General features: G+C 48.2%; 1 protein-coding gene across 2 annotated transcripts; it reads right to left on the bottom strand.

Moving 5' to 3' along the window:
* Positions 1 to 532: 532 nt before the first annotated feature.
* UBE3B (ubiquitin protein ligase E3B) lies at positions 533 to 18,852 on the bottom strand. Of its 2 annotated transcripts, XM_057413029.1 has the most exons (26): positions 18,654 to 18,852; positions 18,448 to 18,568; positions 17,114 to 17,173; positions 16,772 to 16,876; positions 16,574 to 16,670; positions 15,993 to 16,078; positions 15,226 to 15,308; positions 15,002 to 15,107; positions 13,854 to 13,974; positions 13,044 to 13,221; positions 12,498 to 12,667; positions 11,829 to 11,996; positions 10,877 to 11,048; positions 10,184 to 10,302; positions 9,429 to 9,543; positions 8,937 to 9,036; positions 8,355 to 8,474; positions 7,861 to 8,037; positions 7,658 to 7,768; positions 7,085 to 7,222; positions 6,620 to 6,685; positions 4,561 to 4,619; positions 2,759 to 2,941; positions 2,031 to 2,142; positions 1,768 to 1,860; positions 533 to 1,311 (listed from the first exon to the last, which is right to left on the bottom strand). In XM_057413029.1, the coding sequence occupies exons 1-26, from the start codon at positions 18,818 to 18,820 to the stop codon at positions 1,120 to 1,122; spliced, it is 3,219 nt and encodes a 1,072-aa protein (XP_057269012.1). In that variant the 5' UTR covers positions 18,821 to 18,852; the 3' UTR covers positions 533 to 1,119. The 2 variants fall into 2 exon arrangements, with proteins under 2 accessions (XP_057269012.1, XP_057269019.1); XM_057413036.1 differs by lacking the exons at positions 533 to 1,311; positions 1,768 to 1,860; positions 2,031 to 2,142; positions 4,561 to 4,619.
* Between the last annotated feature and the right edge of the window lie 225 nt (positions 18,853 to 19,077).

Below are 19,077 nucleotides of genomic sequence, written 5' to 3'. Positions count from 1 at the left end.
AAATAAGGCCAGAAAGAGACAAAGCGACCAAAAGAAATAGTTTGGCAACAAAGCAAATGCGGCTGTTACGCAGAGGCCAAGTCCTGTTTGGAACAGCACATCTCCCTAACAAAAGGGCCTGCAAACAAAGTGAAACTTCCACACAAGCACGAGGAATTTTGCCAGTGGTGGTTTCCAGAGGGCTCTGGGCAGCTCCACACATTCCCCTTCCATGGAGCACAGGGGGGACCTGCCCCACTGGAGCACCACGCTGGGGAGCGAGGGCTGCCCGAGCTGTGTGCCAGCTCCTGTCCTCTGGAAACTAAATCAAGTTAAACCTTTTTCTGCTCCTTGAGCAAGCTCAGACAACCCCTCGCCTCCAAAGCACAGGCCCTGGCATGAGCTTGGCAGAGGCACAGAGGCTCAGCACGCTGACCCTGTGCATGCAGCTTCAGCTCTTAACCTACAGCCCTCTGAAACCTTCCTGAGAATGGTGGGCTTCATCTGCTTGGTTTTAACCTGCTGAATCCAGAGGCTGGGCAAGTGGTTCACCCTCTGAGACACACACAAGGGCCTTGCACAGAGCAAGGGCACGAGGAAGCCCCCGGGCAGTACCTGTCCTGAGTAAAACAGTGGCACATCCAGCGCCGCCGCCTCCTCTCCCTGTGGGCTCTGTCACGTTTCTGCCTTTGTGCAGCCTCCCCCAGGCTGACTTCACCCAGTAAGAAACTGGACCACGTCCTGGGAAAGGGAAAAGAAACACTCCCACAGCAGCAGCTGCCCAGGCCCCACGGGCTGCCGGGGGGCATCACGGTCACTAATCTGACTGGCACTTGGACTGTTCCTTTTATGCCCCCCCGGGGTTTGCTTTTAAAGACGATTTACGTGGGTGTCAAGTGAAGTGTATTGGGTCGGGCCCATCACCTCCCTCCTCCTGGAGCAGTGCCCAACAAAGAGCCAGCCCTGTCTAGCCCAGCAGCTCTTCCCTGTAAACCTCTATTATCAGCTGCATCTCTCCAGCCCTCGAGTGAGCAGCCAGCTCCCACGGAGCTCATCCAGCCTCTGTGCGGGAAGGCCTCCACCTCCAGCAGCAGTCAGCAGCTCTGAGAGCCCCCATCGCGGAGTCCAGGGCCATGGCAACTAGGACAGCTCGAAGCCAGTGTTCATGCTGATGGCGTAGCGCAGCTTCTCCCGCAGGATGCTCTTCTTGCTGTAGTTGGGAAGCTTGAGGAGGTTGAAGCACGTGGAGGAGGTCGGCAGGCGCCCGCCCGGCTCTTTCTTGCGGATGGTGAAGAAGCCCCGCAGCACACTGCCCAGCGTGTCACCCGTGTCCTGGAACAGGGCAGAAATGCATCACCCTCGTGCTGCTCTGTTCCTCTCCTTCCAAGCAGGGTGCCTACACACAGAGGTGCTAAAACCTGTCTGCTAGGAACAGGGAGAGGCAAACCTCGAAGCCCTGCGCCCTGCAACACCTAGAAGGGAGCTCCTCTTGTAACTGCAACTGCCCTTAGACATGCAGGGTCCCTGGGGTAAGAGGCACAGGATGGCCCCAAGGAGAAAATACAACCCTAGAGACAGGCAAAAAGTGCCCAAGTGCTGCTGTATCTGGGAAGAGGTAGGTGCAGCTATATGCATTGTGTTAGAAGACTGTTCTCACTTTGCCCTACAGAACATCTATCTTTGTGTCTTAAAGAGTCTCCTGCTCAGACAAAGAGGAAGCTGGGCAGGACAGGAGGCCTGCAGAAGCCTGGCAGGGAATGTGTAAGACAAGAGCAAGCAGGGTCCTACCTGATCATCAGAGACCTCCACGCAGCGGATGGAAAAAGGAGGCTTGAGGTAGGCAAAGCCCAGCAGTGGAGGCCTGGAGCAGCTGGTAACAAACTGAAAGAGAGATGGGCAGTGAAATACAGCAGCAGTGAGAGCAGCCTGCCTGTAACAGACACATGGCATTCTGACACTGCCTCTCAGTGTAGACAGCACCCAGCTCACCGGAGAACTGCCCAGGCCCAAGCACTCCAAATCACAGGTTGGGCTGAAAGGACTGTGTTTACCTTGAGAAACATGGCTCTCTCCTCAGGGCTGAAGTCATTGCCCAGGATGTCCCACAGCCAGATGATGACCCGGTGACTCCCATGGAAGCCCCCATAGTACACCGTGTGTTTTCTAGGGAGAGAAAGCTTGTGACAGGCTTGTGTCCCCCTGCAGCAGGAGGGTCACAGCTGCCAGGTGATAAGCACTGGAATCAATGCCTGCTATGATCAGGGTTCACTGCTGTGGCAGACACTGCCAGGAGTGAGCCCTCACCAACACCGGGCACTTCATCAGAGAAAAGGGAAGGGAGAGAGGAATTCTGCTCTCAGGGAGCAGTCTAAGAAAGGACCCTTCCCGTTCAATAGAATCATGGAATGGTTTGGGTTGGAAAGGACCTTAAAGCTTACCCAGTTCCCACCCCCCTGCCACAGGTAGGGGCATCTATTAAAGCAGGTTGCTCCAACCTGTCCTTCAGCACTGCCAGGGATGGGGCAGACAGCTTCGCTGGGCACCCTGTGCCAGTGTCTCACCACCCTCATAGATTAGTACCCCCTTGTTCATTAGGACTTTGTCCAAATAAGCTTTAAGAAACACGTTCTTCAGCTCTATTTGTTTCTATTCACTCCCCAAACTTCCACTGGAAGGAGCAAAACGCTGTGACCAAGTCAGTGCCCTGCAAACCTCCATGCAGCTCTAACAACTGCTTTGGTTTATTGAGCCACACCAGCAGACCCAGTTGCTCACTCACTTTAAGTCCTCGAGGTCGATCTCAGCATTGTCACCAGAGATGAGCCGCTGCAACTCGGGTGCAGAGAACATACGAATCCACTCAGGCTTAATGATGGACCTGAAGCCACTGATGAGTGCTGCTGTCTGGCTCTTGATCTGCGTGTGCATCCGGAAGTGAGCCATGAGATGGATGTAGCTGATCCTGTGCGTGACAGGGAAGGTGGCAGTGAAGAGCTGGAGCAGTAAAGGAATACCCACCTCAACAGTGCAGGAACGAGGCTGCTGACCTGCCTCTCCAACCCAAAAGGGATTGGCACTGCCTGGAGATGCATTAAACTTTCTTGTCCAAGGCCCTGCTCTTCATGTAAGCAGAAAGAGCTGTTGTTCTGCCCAGACTTTGCTGTCTCCCCCTGCCTCTGGTACTGCCTGAACATTTCTTAGAGCTCCTTCCCAACCCAGGGACTAACTGGCTCTAATAATCACTTGATTAACCTTGGCCAGAGAGAAGCCAATGGGGGGGAGCACGTGTCCAACTCTTCTTTAAAGGACCAGATCCCCAGTGACAGGCACTCCTCTAGGTTTGAAAACACAACTGTCTGGGCCCTGATGCCACCTGCACTGAAACTTATGGCTGGAGAAAACACCACACTAAAAACCACTTGGGAGATTGCCACCTTCATCCCAGGAGTATGGAAGAGGCGTGCTGTTTATTAGAGGGAAGCACCGTCAGGCTTCCTCTTCTCACCAACAATCAAAACAACCGAGCTTGCTGATCCTTCTTTATCAGCTCCTAGGCAGACACCACCAAAATCACACTGACAGGGTCTTCAGCGAGGTAACCTGCCTCCACTGTTAAGAGAGAGACCTATTTCTAGATTGCTTCCACTTGCACCACTTCTGCTCCCTCCCAACTACCAATTTGTGTGCACATCTGCACAAAGGCTTCAAAGTTTCCGCTGTAAGGGAGTAGAGCAACACAGAAGACTTTCAACTTTCTCCCTGAGCTGACTTCTGACAAGGCAAAGAGCCTTTCAAATGCAAACTCCCTGGTCAGAGCTCAAGAAGGGAGAAGACTGGGACCATCAAATTGCAGAGCACGACTAAAAGACAAATCCTCAGGTAGGCTCCAGCTTTCACTTGCCATTAAAGTGAACAACCCCCAGATTACCAGTTCAAACACACATCTGCTTAATAACTATTTTATCCTGCTTTTATGATCACTGAAGGGTACAGAGAAGAAGAAAATGAAGGGAACAAAAAGGTGGGTTTGGTTTCCAGGCTCCAGAGTTGACATTTACGATAACTATCTAAAAGCCGCTTATCTGTGAAAATAGCTACAGGGCTCCGTGTCTCCTCTGATTTCCTGTGCCCAAAGTACGACTGTCGACTGCATTTGAATTCACCACTGCCTCTTCTGAAGAGGGGTGCTTTATACAACTGCCACATGTTATCATTCTGAGAGGATCTGTCTGCTCCAAGGTGTCTTTGAGCATCTGTGCCCTCTATGTTCACGACCGTGTGCCTGAATTGCTTTGAATCCATCTGTCTGTATCTATCACCATCATTAAATCCTGCAGAATCTCACAGGCTCTGTGCCTTTGACCTCAGAAGTGCTGTTTCAAGAAGTAAATTGTCAATTTTTATTTTGCAAATCAAATTTAATGCAATTTCTGCCGATGAACTGTAACCAGGAAATTCCATTAAGATATTTATGTGCTCCTTCTACTCCAATCCATCTCAATTCATTCCAAATGCAAGCCCAAGGAACTAGAATCAAGTATTTTGCAGTGGTGACCTTAAAAATCTAATTGCTGTACTTACTTATTTTCATTGGTAACGGGAATGGTCTTCCCTCCAGGAACAAGTTCATGGCAAACAAGCTGAGGGAAGAAATGATTGTATTGCTAATTACTGCCTGGAACCACAATGGAAAGCAAGGCCCTGCTAAGCTGTTCCTTCCCCATAAAACATTCATTTTCACAATGAAACAGTAGGATTTAAAATGTAAGTAATAATTCTGCTTCTGCCTTGAACCAGTTGCACTGAACTATTAACAGAGTAATTGAACAGTGGGGAACTGCAACTCTCCCACCAGTGCAGCCAGCCCTTCTTCAAGAAGCCTCCTCTCCAGACTGATCCATCACTGCTGAACCGCACGCAAATCAATTCAAAGAGCCCTGGGGGACTGACACAATCCCAGAATCCAGAGGCTGAACGAGCTCAGAGCCTTTGCATAGCTCAATCTAACAGTGCAATCCAAAGCTGTCTGCTCCACAGGTCTCATCTGGGGCCACTGAGTGACAGAGCTCCCTGGAGTCCACTGTCCCTCAAGCCGGGCGCTCAAGGCATGAAGCAGAGCACTCAGAAAGTGAGAGAGCTGGGAAGCATCTTGTCCCTGCCCTGCCAGGCCAGGGCTGGTGCTCGGCCAACAGCACAGCTCAGGGACAACAGCAGGAACCCTCCTGGTGCTTGCTGCAGCAGCAGAGTCAGGGATCATCGTTGCACCAACACCAAGTGATGGGAAGTCATTAACTCATGTATTACAGTGGCCTTGGTGCCTCAGTTACAGGTGACTTCAAGGCCAGAAGGGAGCCCAACACAGGAGAATTCATTGAGGAACCACAGGGTTACCCCACTTGGCTCAGCATGGCCAAAGCACAAGGGAAACAGCAGTGCCCTGGTTTGTTTTGAAGCTCTGCATGCAGCAGCACTCAGCATTTGACTGCTGGGCTCTCCTATGCTGTTTCCTACCTTTCTTTTTCAGGTGGAGAAACCTCAAAGCTCAAACCTCAGCAATCCTGAGGCAGCAGCGAGGCGTTGAGCCCACTGTGCTGTGGATGCAGCCTCTCATGTGTGCAAAGCAGGGCTGTATCAGAACTTCCCTGTCTTCCCACTCAACCTCACAGCTTTGCAGGTGCATTTACACTGCTATTGCTATTGGATGGAAGCTAAGTCCAAACTAACCAGCTTAGGAATAAGCAACTGCAGCATGCAAAGCTCTCAAGGACAAGCTGCCCCAGATAAACACTCCCATGACTTAGGGGTCTCTGAGCTCTCTGCCACTGGATTTACACTGCTAACAGTGCCCAAGCTTAGCACTAGCTGGGGTCTCCCCTCGGAACCTATAGCAACAGCAGCACACACAGACAGCAAAGGCATTTTATTTTGCCTATCCGTATTTTCCAGCTATTTACACACAGCATCACAGAACCAGGGCTCAAGCAAGCAGGTACCTTCAAGACTTCATAAAGGGACCACAAATGGCCTTTTCTTCTCAAGGCCAAGAGACCCCCTGACACATTCAAGTTTCTCTGACAGAAAGGGCTACTACGTTTGAAGACAAGGGATTTCTCCCTCCTCACAGAGATTTGAAAGCAGGGAAAAGCAGTTATGCAGGGAAAGCACAAACCAATGTTTTTCAACTAGAAAGGAAAAATCTGTGGCAGTAGAAAAACTCAGGGCCAGAGGGCAGCCTCTTTTGTGGAAACAGCTCTTTGCCCACAGCTAAATATTGAACCAAGTCACAGAACCCTGTGCCTGAGTTCAGAGAACCTCTGAAGCTGAGCCAGCCTTTCAGCACAGGCTTTTCTTGTGTAAAAGGAGCACAGAGCTCAGCCCTGAGCACAATCAAACACAAGGTCATTTATCAGTCAGTCCCCTCAGGATTCTTGTTCAGATGGGCCACACAGAGCATCCACCATACTCAGAAACACAAGCAGCAGAGGAAAAAACACTGGGCAGCACGAGCTTGGACAGGCTGGCTGAATTTTAGATGCTCAAGACCAGCTCTCAGGAAGCTCAGCAGACACCAAGAGCTGTAGTAGCTTGTCTCCTTTGTGTTTGGAATGCTGGCCCAAGCAGTCATTGAATAAAAACCTACCTGACCCATCACATCTTCATCATAGGACAGCGTTAAGCCCAGGTCACTGATATCACCATCGTAACGCTGGAGGAACAACAGAGAAAGGGGATGAAGGTCAGTAGTTAGCAGCAGGAGCTCTGCATCTTCTTATTACTCTTCTGGTGATCTCCAGCAGGCACAAGGCACCAAAGCATATCTAATACATGAGTTGCCTGAGGCTATGGGGAGACTGCACGAGAGCTGAGGCTAAAACTTGGGATTTCCTGACTGCCAGTTCCAGGTTTACACCTGCAGACTCCTTTCTCATCCCTGTTTGCCCCAGGGAAAACACAGGACAGCCGCCTGCCAGCCTGCTTCAGAATCGCCAGTTCCTTCCAGGGTGTTTAAAAGATGATCAGTACCCCAAAGACATTTGCAAATGCAGTATTTCCAGCAGCAGCAAGGGATTAGGGAGTTAAACAACAGGAAAAGTAATGCTCAAACCTTAATTGAAGTGAGATTCTTATAGAACTCAGAGTCCAGGGAGGGAAGTTCATCCACGGAGCTGTAGAAGACACTGTGGTGGTGCCCAAGGAGCTGGCTCAGGAAGAAGGAAGCAAATGGTACATCCACAACTATTCCCTACAGACAAGAATGCATAGGTAAGATCCCACTGTGTGCCTGTTCTGTGCAGCATCTCCGGAGGCCTGCAGGCATTTCATGTGCTGTGGGACATGTGCAAAGACTCAAGACAACAAAATCAGCCAAAAACCCCAGATCCTCATAAAATCCATTCATTAGAGGAGGCAACAGGGGAAATTCATGTTTCCTTTGAAAGAACTACCTTACATGGAGAGGGTAATGGATTTTTAATCCACGCCTGAGTAAGTGCCAGACTGCTCCACCATCAGTGCCTTTACCCAGGTCATTTTTCCTCTTCAGTCATTTACCTCTTCAGTAACACCTCTCCAAACATATGACAGATGCTCTCAAAGGCAAAGGGCACCGTCACAGAACTGCATCTGGACAGTGCTGTACCAACAGTGACAATATCCTGATATGGCCCCTTCAGCTCACCTCATACACAGCCTTCCCAAGCATCTTCCCCACAAACTCAAAGAGCTGTAGGTAGTTCTCGTGGATGTAGGATGTTGGGGATGGATACAGCCTCTCATCACCACTGGTTGTCTGCACACAAACAGAGGTAACAGCACAGTGAGCCAGCCTGCTCCTGCTTGCAATGGGTCACTGTGGTCAGCTTCTGCAGCCCTGCATCATACCTTGAACAGATTGAGTGCAGGGTCAAACACTTTTTTTATGATCTCTTCCAGAAACTCTTTGAAGACCCCATCTTGGTCAATCCCAGCCTCATCGACTCCCAGGTCATTCACAAACTTCACCCTGATCACTCCCTTCATGGCATTCTGGGAGAGCTGCCGTAGCTGTTCGTATCCATCCTACACGGAGCGGAGGAGCCAGAGGACAGTCACACAGGGAGACACGTGAAACACCCTCACAGCATGCAGCAGAGACAGGAGACACCTAAACCACAGCAATCTGCACCTGCCACTGTATATTGTGTTCAAACAGACCAGCATTCTTCCTCGTCAGGACTCCAGGTTTGTAGCTGATCTGAACTAAGGTTCATCATCCTGCAACACTACTTCATCCAAAAGCAGACAGACTGGCATGGGCCCCTCAGCACCCACAGAGGAGGAGGTAACAACATACTCACACCCCATACTCCTGCCAGACCGAGTCACTGGTTACTCACCTCCAGCATACGTGAGCGGCGGATAGTGATGTGTGTGACGTGAGGGGATGCAGAGCTGGTTTCAACCAGGCCAAGCTTCTCCTTCTCCTTTGTCACCATGTTACGGAAAAGCAGAACCCTCTTAAGGGGAAAACAAATGTAAGTCTTCATCCACAAGGCTCCTTACCCTGCAGTGCAGGTTGTCCTGCTCCCAGCAAGGCCCAATGATGCCATCTACTCTCTAGGAACAGTGGGGCCAAGAAATCCTCGAAGCTCTGCTTTGGGAGGGACATTGTACATTGTAGAAAAGCACCTTTCCTATCACCACATAAAGATCTCTCATCTAAGGCACTTTGCTTTTTTCTCCAAAGCCACATCATGCACTGCTGGAGGAGTCTATGCAGCTGCCCACACAAATCCGCTCTCTCTCAATGAGAAATCAAGACACATTAGAGGAAATATATTGGGGAGGGGCAGGAGATGATTTTGTTCCACTGGTATTTAAATCACAAGCTCCATGCCACAAAATGCTCAAGACACACATCCCTTCCACCCCAGGCCACCAGGTTTTTAGCCTCCATCCTCTGCCCCTGCCCCACTCACGTTCTTGTGGGGGATGACATGTGGGATGTACTGCAGGAGCAGCTGAGCTCGTTTCTTGTCCTTGTCCAGCTCCTGGAAGAGCACACTGGGTTTGAGGTCCCTTTACAAAGAAAGGCACAGATTCAGAGATCCTTGAGAAATGCCCATGTGTGGTATAAACAGCTGGGGGTGGGAGAGAGAGGAAACCTGTAATGATTTCAAACACAACTTAAATGCTCAGGCGTACACATCTAAGAAGAGACACTCAAGCAGGTAGGTGCTGAGTCAGTTTTCAAAGCACCACCCTCCACGAGCAGCAGCTAATCCTTATACCACAGAAGAGAAGCCCAATAGCAGGGGTGTCCTTACATGCAAACACAGGGAGCAGTTCTGACCCTGATCTCAGGGGCAGAACAAGAGGCACCCGATTTCAAGGAAGGGATCCCAAACCAGCCTCCACAGGAGGACAAGCCCACAGCTGCACAGGGTCCATGCCTTGAGCTGGACACTTACTTGCGTAACCAGTGATCCTCAGGAGCAAATCGCCTGCGGCAGTCCCTTTCATACAGGACCATGAGCCAGCCATGGACAGAGTGAAACAGCTCCAAGGTCTCCCCTCTGGCATTCTCTGAACAAAAGGAACAAAGCAGCAATGGCCAGGCACCCCAGGTAACACGAGTGTCCAAGAGTAACATGCTCATCATCTGCTCCACACTCCCAGCAGCAGTGTATTTCTCTGAACCTCCACTGCCTTCAGAGGTTAGGAGGAGATTTTGTGCCTCCCAGAAGACAGACAGCACCTTCTTTGATTTTAACCACATCAAAGCCACCTCAGCCAGCTCCAACTGAGCCATCCCAACAGTAATGGACTCTCTCATCTAATTATTAGAGCTGTACCCAGATGATACCAGCATATAGGTCAACACTAGATATCTACAGAGACCTGAGCCAGCCCACTCTGCTTTGGCAAAGCACCGTCTTACTCTTGCCCAACACATGGCCCAGTCATGCTAAACTTAGCCTCTGGCACTAAACAACATACCCATCATGTCTGGTACACAAATTCTTATAGGAAATGAAAAAGTGCACTGCGTTTGGTGCCAAGCAGGACAGTGGCATCTGGACATCAAAAGACTGGGACATGTTCTCATGTCACACAATGCAGTATGGGTTTTGTGCAAAGTAATAATTAGCAGGAGCTTCAAATTCCAAACTCATCATCACTTGTTCTAACAATAACATCACCTGAAGTTACTACAAGAACTTACCTACAATTCCATCCCAGATCATCTTAAATACAAAGGAATTCAGGAAAGATGAGATGGTAACAAGCTCTTCCAGTTTGAACGAAATCTGCTCTTCATAGACCTCTATGTCATCCAGAATCCTACCAGAGCAAACAAATGCAAATGCACAAGTGTAAATTGAATTCCCTTTTGAAATTTTCATAAAGGCCCATTATCCTACAGCAGCAGCTCTTATTTCTATGACAACTGATACCCATGAAGATCTGAAGTCATAAACAACTAACCCTTATTTACTGATTTTGATCGGTATCTGATCCTAATAGAAGACAGCATGAAAGGTCTGAGATAGAAGCAAAGCAACTATTTCTTAGTTAAAAGGACCTATGCACTCATCCTCTGGAAAACTTCTGGATCATTCAAGCCAAGAAAAGTGTCACTACTGAGCAGCCAGGGCAGCTTTCCACCCCTTCTCCAATCCTTTGTGTTGGGTAAGTCTAGGAGTGAGACAGCAAAGGAGTTGTAAAGAGAAGCTCATAAGCTGGGGAGCTTTCTTGCAGCAGTATTGTAACATTCTCCCTCAAGGCTTATCAGGACTCAAAATGCCTAGTTATCTCTAGGGGAAGGCAGCAAGACCTTAACTATTCCACTTGAAACTTTAGGAACACAACAGCTTCATGTTACAAACCTAGAGAGCACCCTCAGCTTGATACCTACGTGATGAGGTGGCGGGAGCAGTCACAGAAGAGCATCAACATGGCCAGCAGCCTCTTGGATTCCTCCGTGTCGTTATTCAAGCACTCCAAGAAGAGCTTTAACCCACCCTGAGGGCCCAGCTCACAGATAAAGGCCCATAATTTGGGCAACAGATCATCCAGGTAGGTGAGGCCTAGAAAAACATAATGCACATTCAGTAAAGCTTGTTCATGCAGGCCCAGGGAGACCAACGTGACTTGGAGCTTGAAGATCCTTTTGCAAAAGCAACACTTCTGGCAACATAAGCATCACATTTGGCTCCCAAGCCTGCCTGCATTAACAAGAGATGCTCAATCCCCAGGGAAGAGGAAAAAAAGCTTTTAACAAGCAATTAGTTTGCACATTTGAAACCCCTTCCTATGATTCTGCAGCTTTAGAAAAGAATGAATTCCTGTGGTCCAATCACCATTAGAGCCATCTTAGAGATGAGAACACAAAGAATGACTTTGTACCTGTGGTCAGCACTACAGCCACAAAGCAACCAAGGCTCTGTGCTTATCCCTCTGCTCTAGTCACTAGACCAAAGCACTGCTTATCTCCTCCTCCATCCATTCCTAAGACAGGTCATTTGTTCTCAAGACGTATGAAAGCAATTCAGTGTTTCCACCATAAAGATTAATATTGCCAGGCTTCTCGAAAACACTGACTCAGTCTTAAGTTTGCTATGGAGTAACCAAGGTTTCATTACAGGAAAACTTGCTTCAGTTTGTATTCTGGGGAGTTAATGCTTGATAAAGAAGTGATGAATGTTATTGATCAGATGTATGATCCCAGATGGAACAAGCCTTCCACCCAGCAGTCAATGAACTGCTGTCAGTAATAAAACTACCAATAAGTCAATAGAATTTAATAAGAAAAACCTTTCTTTTTCTCTCCATTTTAAGTGATGTAAAAAGCACTGATGGGCCCTGACCTGTGAGGATCTGCAGGCGGATCTGTGTCAGCGTTGTGAGCGTGGTCTGGTACAGCACACAGATGCTGCACACCTTCTGCACCTCAGCCGAGTCCACTCGCTTGCCTCCAACAGGCTTGAGGATGTTGCGGACAGAGGCTGACTTCTGGAAAGCTCTTTTGAACAGATCTGGGGGAGAGAGAAGCACATGAGGAATGTGATTCAAACCCACTCACACTCAGACACTTGGCAGCCCTGCAATAAAATGGATTTTGGCAGACTGGGTCACCCCCCCCAGACAGTAGGTTTTGGTGGTCTTATCTGGCAGATCACTGCATTGCTGCTAGCAACATGAGGCAGCTTCACCTTGCTTTTCATCTGGGAAGCTGGGCTCCCACCTTGCCCTGGGAAGTTCTAAGTTATGCAGAAAGCACCTCAGCTACTTGAGAAAGAGTAAAAGCTGCTAAAATAAGTAAGTAATTTTTATAGCACCAAAGAGACACCCCAGGCTACAGAGGCATTCCGAGCAGGAATTACAATCAGGGAGATCAGATCCCCACTTAAGCAGCAGCAGCTGCTGCAAGTAACTACTCAAAGCTTTTAGCCTAAGTGGAGAAGTCAAAGCCCTGCGAGTCTGGGAGAGAGAAAGACACATGTACACACACACAAAGGGAGCCCTGTAGAACTCACTCTTCATAGGAAGGCTGTTCTGAGGGGAAATGGGCTGTAATGGCAGCTGAGCTATTTCCTGATTCTCCAGCAATTTCTTGCTGAGCACATCACAGAAGAGGATGCGGATCATATGGACTCCCCAGAGATGCTGCAGTTGCTTTGTCAGCAGAGGCATGGACTCATTCAATCTGAAAGACAAGTCAGAGAGCCATGTTAGAAGGCAGGCTGGAATAAAACACCAGCCAGTGATAGTGTGATACATTCAACTCACAGTCAAAATGGAGCATGCACCCTCCCTACAGCTGGTCCTCACAGGAAGAACTGATACACAGGTCCTATATTGGGTGTATACTAACTGATTTTTCTAATCTCATATTCTGTGTATGAATGCAGCAGTTTATATTGTGCAGATTTAATAGTTATAACCTGAAACATCTGAGAAGTTATTCTGAATAGGGTCACACTGTTCATCTCAAACCAGAAACCACATTTCAGCATAAAAAGAAGAGGAAAAATAGAGAGAGAAGCTTCATCGTGGATCAGCAGAAGGTCCTCCTCACTCACCCATAATCCACAGTCTGTGAAAACCAGCCCAGAACAGGATGCCAGTGGGTGAGGTTGGATTTTTTTTGTGACACGTACTTCTGGCAGTAGGAGAGCATGTGAATGAGCACACCCACAAAGTGAGCTGTCTCCTCCTCAAGAACTTTATCATTCAAGGAGCCCAGGAACACAAGATTCCCTGGAGGAACGACCAGCACAGTGAGATTTAAAAGAGGAACAGATGCTGCAGGACAGCGGTTACAGAGAGAGCAGCCAAAATGAACCCAAACCCTTTTCCAAGGTCAGGAGAGAATTTTTGTGAAGAATGGCTACAGGAGGCAAGCTATTTCCAGCACACATCAGTCACTAAGGTGGTATGTTCCTATGGCCACCTGCATCCCACCAATACCTTCTACGAAGTACTATAAAGCTACAATCCATGGTTATTCCAGAGTTACATCTGTTCCTCTAGTTACTTTTACAGCAATGTGAACTTCAATACTTCAGTAGCATGCCTATTAGGGAAGTGAGATTCAAGTCTGATATGCTACAAGACTTTCTCATGGTCCAGGTGAAAAGCTAGCAGGGATAATACATAGTTTAGGCATGATGACAGGTATACAAGAGCAAGTCTCTGCCCCTTCTTCCATTACTAAGGGCCTTAAAACACATTTACAATACCCCCAAAACACATCTCTTATTATTTAGAAGCTATTTAGATAAGGATAAAACCCCCCAGATGATTTGGAGGCAGCTCTGACCCATGGAGAAAGATCTGAATCAAGACTATCTTCCAAGCACAGTCAAACAAAGAAGTGTTAGGGTGCTTACCTAACAAACAGAGAGTGTGACTCCCCTCTAAGCACACGCAGACATCCTGGCATTGTGCTTCCCGACTCAAAAAGAGGATGAATTTGCGGAAAAGCTCATGGGATTCTATCACCACCAGACGCTGGAAGTCAGAATTTAAGTGCCAGTGAGGCTGAGAAGCACCACACAGAACCACACCTCGCCTGCCATCACCAAGTTGGACTGTCACTTCTTGCCAAAGAAAGCAGCAAGATGAGCCTGTGGCACTGAAGGGAGTGTTTGACATGAAGCTGGTCTAGGAAACAAAACACTCTGCAGGTGCACAGGCTATGTTCTTGTTCTAGACAGACGTTTGCAACTGTCCACAGAATACCCATGTGGCCCAAAATGTGTCTTATTTTATTCATTTATCTGTTTTCGGGCAGCTCAGCCCATCACCCACTGGCATCACCTGGACCTCACCTGGAGCATTGTGTGCAGTTCTGGTGTCCTCAACATAAAAAGGACATGGAACTGTTGGAACAAGTCCAGAGGAGGCCACGAGGATGATCAGGGACTGGAGCACCTCCCGTATGAAGACAGGCTGAGGAAGCTGGGGCTGTTCAGCCTGGAGAAGAGAAGCTGCATGGAGAGCTCAGAGCAGCCTTCCAGTATCTGAAGAGGGCCTATAGGGATGCTGAGGAGGGACTCTTCATTAGGGACTGTAGTGACAGGACAAGGGGTAATGGGTTAAAACTGAAACAGGGGAAGTTTAGATTGGCTATAAGGAGGAAGTTCTTTACTGTAAGGATAGTGAGCCACTGGAATGGGTTGCCCAGGGAGGTTGTGAATGCTCCATCCCTGGCAGTGTTCAAGACCAGGTTGGATGAAGCCTTGGGTGCCATGGTTTAGTTTGAGGTGTCCTTGCCCATGGCAGGGGGGTTGGAACTGGATGATCTTAAGGTCCTTTCCAACCCTAACTATTCTGTGATTCTATGATCAATAACTCTGGGTTTCTAACACCACAGAAGTTATCTGGAGCATCTAGGGATCAAGCACTTCCACAGCAGAGAGCTGAAACTGGCAAACAGAAATGCCAGTGCTCTGTTCCAAGAGCTGATAAAATGGAACGACAAGTGACCCTACGTGACATTCAGTAGAGTTTGGGTGCTATTACATCACCCACTTACCTCAGGTGTTAGAGTAGCAAGATGAGTCATTATAGCAGGCACAGACATGATATGGATCAGAAATGACCTCAGCAGGTTGTCTGAAAACTGTGCAGCGACCACAGGGCTACAGAGAGACAAATACTTCAATGCAAGTAACCTGACCAAGCAAAGGGGAGTGTTTCAAAAGCACAAGAAAGACAGCTTTGGCTGCACATCATCCCAAGCTGCTCTGGCTGCCTTACCGCAGTGCAAGAGAGAAGACAGCAGTTAAAGAGCCTTTGGACAGGGAAGGTCTGGATCTTGCCAAGCCATTAGTCAGCAAAATCTGGAAATTAAAATAATAAAAGTAATCAAAAACCACACAAACCCCCTCAGCAAAAAAGATTATGATTACTTCTGAAAGACATTTTTAGACCAGAGAGAAAGAACACCACCAAAGCAACCCAAAACCCCGTTATTACAAGTCATTTGGCAGAACTAAAAGAGCTTCAGGTTAGCAACAGCAGAACAGAGACAATGCAATGGAATCACACACTCTACAGTACTTATATCTCTAGGACCTGTACCCAGAACGTCTCCAGACCTTTACAAATGAGCAGGCAGGGCTCACAGCTGCTTGGTAACATAATTCTCATTTAAAGGATGAAGAAAAATGCCATGAGCTCCTTTCCCCAGCAGAACAGTAAATAATCCAAATCCATGCAACATGGCAGCAGCAAAGTTTGGGAAGATATTCAAGACTCCTTCCTGTCTGTCTCATGAGAGATGATTAAGTAGGAGTCAGAATCAGCAGCAGTGGCAAAAAGGAGACAGCGCATTTGTTTCAAGTGGAAAGACTCTGCTTTTACTGCTTCAAAGAAAACTGACCACACACAAATTCCCAGTGCTCCACAACCACAACACACCACCACAGAGATTATAAAAGCTTCCTCAGAACAAGGACCACGGCACAGGACTGGGGCTTGTTTTGCATGAAGAGAAGACAGAACTGTATCAGCCCAAGACTGACCTGCAGCACGGAGTAAAATCCCTTCTGATTCAGATGTCCCATGATGTTTGCACAAATGTGGTTCATGGCAGGCCTCAGGGTTTCACCTTATGGGTTAAAGCACTAGTGTTACTAAACTGGCATCACTCTTCACTTCCTTACACACTCTAAAACAGTTCATCACCCCATAAGTCGTTCTTGCACAAAGTCCCTTATATGCAAAGCCACCATTTTAGCAGCATTTCACATCAAGTCTTAAGGTGCAAGAGTCTCATTTCCTTACAACACTCGTCCACCTTTTCTATGTGCATTTCCTATAAACCCCCAGTGCTAAGCACATTCCAGCATCCTTTGAACACTGCCCTCATGTGTGGGATTTTGAAGCATTATAAAAATGTTGTAACAACTGTTGCTGTTCTAAGGGAAACAGCCTGTCTAATCCCCAGGGAATCGTTGGTGTTCATTCTGTGCTTTGTGCAAGAAGCACAATGAATCTTTGCAGCAAGCACAGGGAGAAGACAAGGTGCACAAACAGCATTTGGTAGATTTTAATAGCAAGTCCCAAATCAGTGACTTAGAAGCACTGAATTGGATGCACCAACCTTTTCCCCGAAGGATTTTCCATGTGGAAGTGTCTGTGAAGGTGACAAGCATTGTGAGGTGCAAATTGACCAGTCTGGAGTCTTGTAGGATGTCAGGCTGCCATAACAAACACCAGTGTTAACAAATTAAATGAGCTTTGGGCCAAACTACAGACCTGTGACATGCAGGGTGCAAAACACAGAGAAAATATTCCTTACCTTAAGCTGCTTGAGAAATTCACAGCAAAACCACAAAATGTCTTTGATCTGTTTGATCCACAGGAGTGTAAGATCCTTGGAGAGCGCCAGGGACACATACCACACCTGAGGAAGGCAGGATACAAATGGGAGCAACATTAGTATGTGTGCTACAGACTGACAGAAAACATTACTTTGGAAGCTTTGTAACAAAGCAACCTCCTCAGTGCCCTGCTGAACCCAGCAGCAGGACCAAGTTACTTCTCTCCCCAAAATTCACTGAAAAACCACTAAATCCCCATACATAGAATGAAGAAAACCCAAACAACCCTCCCACCCCCAACCAAAACCCATTCTGCTGACCTTGGGCTCATTCTCAGCATCCATACTGTTAAGAATACAACGACACAGCTTCTCAAATCTCTGGGGGGAAAAAGCAAGTGGCATTAGTTCTAACTACAGGATGGGCTACTCTGGAAAAGCACAAGGAAGAGCTCAGCAGAGGGAGTCAGACACATCTGTATCAAACCAACAAATATTCCAGACACATTCCCTGCTCTTTCCCCAAGAGCACATCTGCACGTCACGCTTACAGCTACGCAGAGGAGTTCCCTCCTTGACCACGGTGCTCAACAACAGGAGGAATGTCTCAGCCATCCCTGTTAAACTGCCCCCCTCAACAGCACGGGCTGAAGCCAGGGAAAGCATCTTCCTGTTGGGGTTCAGCCACAACAACATAATGCTAATGAGTGCAGCAGTGTGTTCCAAACTCCTGACTATCACAGCTCTGGGGGGGATCACACCCCCAACTCCTTAATGATTATTTCGGTCCAACTGTATTTGCCAGATGCTCACAAGTTATAAAGCTATGCTGAGCCACAAATTTGGCTGCTGTGGGGATCTGAAGCAAGAGCAGAGTCCAGAAATAAGAGTGGGAATGAGCACAATCTAGTCCTCAGCCCAGCAAGGACTGACTTGATGGTGGAAGGGGAAGAAGAAGCAGCAGAGCAGGAACTTTTCAGCAACACACCCAATTACTGTATGAAGAACTGCAGATGGATGCCAGGCATTAAAAGAGTTGGATAACACACACATCTCTTTTTGATGCTGTACCTACAGAAAAGTGAATCTGCAGCACTTGCCCCATCAACAGGGGTTTGAGGGAACAGAGATTAAAGAAGTCACCCACTGCAGCTGCAATTTAACTACAGCCTTTCCTTTTCCAATTGTTTGCCTTATAATTGCCCTCATCATTATTTCATAGACACTATGGCAAAAGGCTTCACTCTGAAACCACAGTTGAGGGCATGGTCAGAAAAGCAGCTGCAATACAAACAGCCAACACATTGCACTGTGCCAGGAGAGCAATCTGTGACTGGCCACAGCGCACCTGCCTGGGGAGCTGATGCAGCTGACAAAGTCAGGAAGCTGCTCAGTTACTGAGGTTGGCACAGTCACCAGGAACAGCATCCATTAAACTACATCCTGAATAGGAAATTGCTCCTGAAAAATTCAAGGCTTCTTGTGTTTCATTCCTACAGGCAGATCTCGCCCAGAAGGACCAGGAAACAGAGATCACATTTCTGAAGCCAAAACACAACACAGGAACCTACACCATCACTAGGAAACTAATTAACCATAGTTAACATGTTAAAATGCGTTCTCAAAAGAAAAGCCCATCAGAGTAGCCCCCTTACCTCTTTGTCCTCTTTGTGATTAAATACGAACAGCAGTTTCCTAGCAATTCTGAAGACGGAAAGAGCACTCCTTTTGCTCGAGCCAGATTCATTTGTCCCAAAGAAATCCTCCACTTCTCTCCTACCAAAGAGGGCAACAACGAGGATCAGAAGGTGAAAACCCAGCGCACGTCTCCAGGCAGGAGCCAAGGGAGGATCCCACACACCTTATCTCCCTCTGCAGGCGGCATCGGCAGAGGAACCTCCTGACCAGAGCCTGCAGCAGCACCGCAGCACGCTCCCGCTCCTTCAGCTCCCGCCGCTCCTCCCGGGCCTGGCGCGCTTTGTCGAGGAACTGGGCTTTGGAGGACTGGCTCGCACTGAACATGTTCATCACCTGGGAGCGAGGCAGCAGAGGCTCACTGCAGCAAACACCCGGGAACAAGGAGCAGAGGGCACAAAACACACAGGCAGGGGGAAGCCTTTATGTTCCTCCTGAAGGTCGACAGCACACAGCGAAGTAGGGCAAGGGGAGAACCCAGCGGCACAGAGAGCAATGTGTGCAGCGCACGGCCCGGGAAGCCACGGTTACTTGGCAATGGGACTGCAGCAACACACAGACAACGAGATCAGAAGCACTACAGCAATGCC

This window comes from Pezoporus wallicus, unplaced genomic scaffold (genome assembly GCF_028554395.1).
Source record: "Pezoporus wallicus isolate ANWC-B61680 ecotype Strahan unplaced genomic scaffold, APGP_CSIRO_Pwel_v1 contig_13850, whole genome shotgun sequence".
Classification (NCBI taxonomy): domain Eukaryota; kingdom Metazoa; phylum Chordata; class Aves; order Psittaciformes; family Psittacidae; genus Pezoporus; species Pezoporus wallicus.
This window is presented reverse-complemented; position numbering and strand designations above follow the sequence as displayed.